The 6000-nt window shown below is 33.9% G+C and overlaps 1 protein-coding gene across 1 annotated transcript in view; it reads left to right on the top strand.

Moving 5' to 3' along the window:
• The first annotated feature begins 917 nt into the window (after nucleotides 1–917).
• The window catches only part of LOC127731811 (E3 ubiquitin-protein ligase TRIM71-like), a 60271-nt gene continuing 55188 nt past the window's right edge, over nucleotides 918–6000 (top strand). Inside the window, exons 1-3 of the mRNA XM_052240650.1 lie at nucleotides 918–1729; nucleotides 2161–2217; nucleotides 5320–5385. Coding sequence (XP_052096610.1) covers nucleotides 963–1729; nucleotides 2161–2217; nucleotides 5320–5385 — 890 coding nt within the window. The 5' untranslated portion in view covers nucleotides 918–962. The remainder of the gene's footprint in view (nucleotides 1730–2160; nucleotides 2218–5319; nucleotides 5386–6000) is intronic.

The raw sequence follows: 6000 nt of genomic DNA, 5'->3' as shown, positions 1-6000 counted from the left end.
GTTGACATTGTTTATTGACCTAATGATAAGTGATTATAATTCTCCTTTTTCTAAAGCATTGATATTCCATGTAGGATGGATTCGAAGGTACTAATTGTAAAGCTAGAACTGCTGACCTTCCTGAAATATCCAAAGTCTCACTCTCGACAAGTTGTAAAACAAAGTAATCGATTAATTAATTTTATATATTTAATTTTTCGCCAATGAGAATCATGGTATTTATTTACTTATAGACCTATATAGATATACAGTTGTTTTCCTATCATGTATATAGGTATGCTTCCTTGTTTGATGACAATTTACCCTCAGCAACTTCAAAATATATATTTGGATATTTTGAATCCTTTAAAACGTATAGCTATGCTATTTGTTGTTTTTTTTCAGAGATGTGTGTGACCTTCATAGGTATCCTGTATACGTATCTCTTGTTTTTATAATTGGTAACAGCTAATATCACAGTAATAACAAATGCAAATCGATAACCATTAAGTCATATTTTTGAGCAGATATGATTAAATAAGACTTCAGATCACCTTAAGTTTAATCTATACTTTCATTTGAGATAAATAAATAAATATCAAAACACTAGGACTCGCGTATAAAAGAAAACTTTTACTATGTGAAGTCTGTGTATGGACTTACAATTTATTTATGATATCGTACACATCTGACTTACAATTTAAAGTTTCCCCCAGTGCGATATGTCTATGTTTACATACACCAGTTATTATTAGGATATTATTATACTTCTTTTGTTGATCTTTATTATGATTAATAAGTCAAAAACCTAGGTCAATAATTCATATCATCAATAAACACTAGCAAATAAAACAATTGTCAATCTTCAACCTTTAAATACACGACATACATATATAACCGTTATTGATTTAAATTTAGAACAGTGTTGTCATTGGTTATCTACCTTACCTGTTTATTGTACAGTGTAGACGACAAGCGACAAAATGGCACAGGCAGCATCTAAGACATGTGAGATTTGTGTCAGTGCTCCAGGATCCCATTACTGCTTGGAGTGTGAGCAATACTTTTGTGCAAATTGTAAAACCTTTCATAATAGGCAGAAGATATCAAAAACTCACCAGTTTCAGTCTGCTTCAGACGTAATCCCGGAAGGTAAATCAAAATGCAAGGAACACAATGAAGACGTAAGTTTTGTGTGTAATACATGTAACGTAGCAGTGTGCAGTAGTTGTGTGACCGGAAGTCACACAGGGCATGCCTTTTCCAAGCTAAAAGACATCATATCACAGCTGAAAGAGAAGAACAAAAATGATCTCGATAGAAAGGTAAATGAGACAACCGAAAACATGAAAAAGTTGGAAGAAGGTTTAAAGGCATTTGATGTGAATGTGGATGTAGTAGTCAAAGCTATTACAGAAGAAGGTACGAAAATAAAGGATATGGTTGATAAATGCATCGCAGAGATGATTGCATCGGTCAAGGATCAATTCAGGAAGGAAAAGGACAAATTGACAAAGATCATAGCAGATACTAAAATGGATTTGAAGACGATAAGCGACTCAGACAAGAAGATATATGAACTCGACAAAACACGAAACGACGGGAAATTGTTACAGTCTCTCCAAAAGCTTACAGATGACATTGAAAAACTGACGATAGAGCCTATACCTGAGTTTCCTAACATACAGTTTACTGCTAAGTCCGCAACAAATAACGACATCAAACAGCTGTTTGGCACATTCAAAATAAGGTACATCCATGGAAATACCTGAGAAAAGAATTATTTTGACGACTGCATTTTGCAGTCGTACTAGAAGCTTTAATATATCTATATTATTTGATTGTGACAAGTATTCTTGCATAATCAAAATTCTGTTTTTAGATATCAATGTATTTCTTGATTTAATCTTATGACAATTGCAGGGGAGACAATTTATCAAATAGAAAGATGTGGTCATTAACAATGTATTGTTTATAATGGATGAACAATGTACTCCAGTAAATAAACATGTTGTCTTTGACAATGTACATTTTAAATTATATTAACAATCCACTCGACACTACGTAAACTAATGAAGTAATTCAGGAATATTTGTTTCAAACTGGTACATCCGTTTTTCTCATTATTAAAACGTTTTGTTTTAAGGAAACATATGTAAACATTTCATTTTATTTTGACAGTGAAGTACGTACACAATATACCGGAAACAGAGAGAAAGAATTACCTAAATCAAAGAGGTAGGGCAATATGTTTGTATATTTTACAGTGTTAAATTTACGCTTATGACAATGTAAACATTTCTTCAAATGTTGAAGTGAAGCGCACATTATTTTCATGTATACCTTATATGTTTACGTAATGAAGCCCCTCTATCCACAATTCTGATTCAATTTGTATCCTATATTGTGTAAACCAGTGCACCGTTTAACTGTTGACAATTTTACTAGTACTTAACTTCATTACATTGTTTCTAAGTAGCTGTTTTTTAAAGCTGTATTTGCTTATTTTTCTTGAATCATATTTCTATTCTTAATATTTTGTTTTGCTTTGATTTACATCTTCTACAAAGTCATTTGTAATGCGTTGAATACGTTAGCAAGCACTAACCCAAGCACGATTGTGTTTAAGTGACTAATACTGATCATGATATGCAAACGTATAACGTAAATTATTTTCATGAAGTTTTAGAACCTATTGATACTTTAAATTTACGATATAACCATGATATTGAATGTAAAAGGCATTCATCATAATTATCCGCACTAGTAAGGCAAATTGTGCATAGTATAAGCTAAGTACACCAAACGACATTTTCAAGTCATGTTGCGCAGTCTTCTTTTAATTGTAGTGTTATGTTAACTGTTGTTTGTCCTTTCGTCAATTTTCATTATTTGCCATATTGTTCCCCATATGTCTTCGACGTATGAGTTTGAATGTCCTCTTTGATATTTTCCACCTCTTTTTAAAATATCCTCGATTAACAAGATTAACTAAAATCGACTGTTTGCTGAAGGGTCCAACGACTTCAGCAGTAACATTCACCATCGACTGTTGATAAAGGGGTCAAAGACTTTAGCAGTCACATTCACAATAGACTGTTGGTAAAGCGGTCAACGACTTCAGCAGCCGCATTCAAAATCGACTGTTGATGAAGGGGTGAATCACTTTAGCAGTCACAATCACAATCGACTGTTAAAAAGGGTTCAACGACTTTAGCATTCACATTCACAATCGACTGTTGATAAAGGGGTCAACGATTTCAGTAGTCACATTCACAATCGACTGTTGATAACGGGGTCAACGACTTCAGCAGTCACATTCACAATCGACTTTTAATGAAGGGGTCAACGAATTTAGCAGTCGCATTCACAATCGACTGTTGATAAAGGGTTCAACGACTTTAGCAGTCACAATCACAATCGACTGTTGATTAAGTGGTCAACGACTTTAGCAATAACATTCACGAATAGCGAAGGAAGTTAGTTAAATTGTTTCGTTTCTATATTATCATTGAATGAACTTAACAGAACACTACCAGTTATTTTTATATTGTTTGGAATAATCATATGTAACACAATTCTATATTATTATTCTTGTAATGGTTAGAAAATACATCAAATAACACCATCACTAACTTAGTCCCAATTTCATATTGTATTTTTAGAAATTTATCTGTGACGTCACTTTTTATGGCGTTTATACATTCGTGTGACGCACAGTTCATTATTCTATTGTGCTGTAATTGTGTTCTGTCGTAAATTCATTTTAGGTGTTCGTTGTTATTATGTGGTTTACATGTTGGGATGGGCTATTGTATTGTTTGTTTATGCATTTCTCTGTCCTGAATGTTTTTGCATTTATTGGTACTTTACTGTGGATTCATTATTATTCGTTGGATACCAATTTTCGTGGGTTTCGTGGAAACAGGTGAACCACGAATTAAAATGTACAACGAAAAACATATTTTCAATAGGCTTAGTATACAGATATTGGCAAAACCACGAAATCAAATATCCACGAATATGCAAGTTTTAAAAAATCCACGAAAATTGATACCCACGAAAATAAATGAATCCACAGTATTCCTGTTACGTAATGTTGTCATTTTAGTGGTATTTTTAACATTGCTATATAAACGGGAGGTTTGGCTAGCCATAAACCAGGTTCACCCCATCGTTTTGTGTTAAAATGTCCTTACCAAGTCAGGAATATGGCAATTGTTATCACATGGTCCGTTTTTATGTATGTTGGCGTTTGTTTATGTAACAGTTCAGTGTTTCTGTTGTTCCGTTTTGTTTCCCCTCATGGTTGATGTGTTTTCCTCAGTTTTGGTTTGTGACCCGGATTTGTTTCAGTTACATCGATTTATGACTATTGAACAGCGGTATACTACTATTGCCTTTATATATAGCTTCTTCAATTAAAAAAAGAAAGACGGGGAAATGGAGGAAAAGTATATGCAAAATAAAGACAACAGTAGTATACCGCTACTCGAAATTCATAAATCGATTGAGAAAAAAAACAAATCCGGGTTACAAACTAAAACTGAGGGAAACACATCAAATATAAGAGGAGAACAACGACACAACAGAAACACAACACTAAAATACAACACACACAGAAACGAACTATAATATAACAATGGCCATTTTCCTGACTTGGTACAGGACATTTTAAGAAAACATGGTGGATTGAACCTGGTTTTGTGGCTAGCCAAACCTCCCGCTTTTATGGCAATGTTAATATAACATTAAAATGACAAGATTACATGACAGGACTACAATACACATAAATGGGAGAACATACAGGACAGAGACACACACAAATAATAGCTATCAAAAGGTACCAGGCTTATAATTTAATACGCCAGACGCGCGTTTCGTCTACACAAGACCCATCAGTGATGCCCAGATGAAAGAAGTTCGAAAGCTAAAACAAGTACAAAGTTGAAGAGCATTGAGGACCAAAAGTTCCAATAAGTTGTGACAAATACGGCTAAGGTTATATGCCTTGGATAAGAAAATTCTTAGTGTTTAGAATAATTCATACTTTTGCAAACAGTAAATTTATAAAAATGACTATATAATAAATATACGTGTTAACGCCGAAGTGGTGACTAACTACAGAATAAAAACAAATACGTAAAACAACCTAAATCAGCACATAAAAAAGGCACAGCCGAACAACGTATTATATGTAAGCCGAAGCAACACAGAAATAGTTCTATAAGGATTTCGGATATAAATAAGAATGTCATTAATTCATTGCTACCTTGTGTTTATATCGTGAACTTAAAAAGAGTTTAATTTTATTTTAATCAATTGTGTTGTTCATTAAAGTGATTACGAACAGGATACGAAACCAAAAGAGGAAGGAAAATACCTGTACAGATGTAACGGGTGTGGGTAAGTTCCTTAATATTGTTTTTATGGACATGACGTAAATATGTATATTTATATTATATTAGCAACATACACTACAAACCAGAAAAATCTGAAATGGCCTATATCTTTACTCGACTGTATACTGATTTTTACTCGACCAGTCTGACTTGGTGTGGAACTTACTTGATATTACTCGAGCGTAGTGTGAACCATACTTAACAGTCTGATGGAGAGTTGTCTCATTGGCACTCATACCACATCTTCTTATATCTATGAACTTATACTCTACCAGTACTGAACCGTTTCATATGTGTCTGAACTATTCTCGATCAAGTCTGAACCATGCTCGACCTAGTTTAGACGTACTTTCTGTGACTACATCTTACGATCCGTTACGACAGATAATTTAGCTAATCTGCAATCAATTCCATCTTCATGCCTAATATATCATTTACTGTGTTACAACTCTAGATCCTACTGACGAGGAAAGGTAACACAAGGCCACCGAAAGCTAAATGTTTAGTTCAGTCTAGGTGGCCCTGTGGTCTAGAACGCTGGACACAGTGCAGGTAGTGTTGTCACGATATCCCAATTACATGAGTTGGAATCCCGGCTGGGGAAGAACACAAATTTGCT

This window comes from Mytilus californianus, unplaced genomic scaffold (genome assembly GCF_021869535.1).
Source record: "Mytilus californianus isolate M0D057914Y unplaced genomic scaffold, xbMytCali1.0.p SCAF_20, whole genome shotgun sequence".
NCBI classification, from domain to species: Eukaryota; Metazoa; Mollusca; class Bivalvia; order Mytilida; family Mytilidae; genus Mytilus; species Mytilus californianus.
Note: the sequence above shows the minus strand (reverse complement) of the source record. Positions and strands in the feature narration are given on the sequence as shown.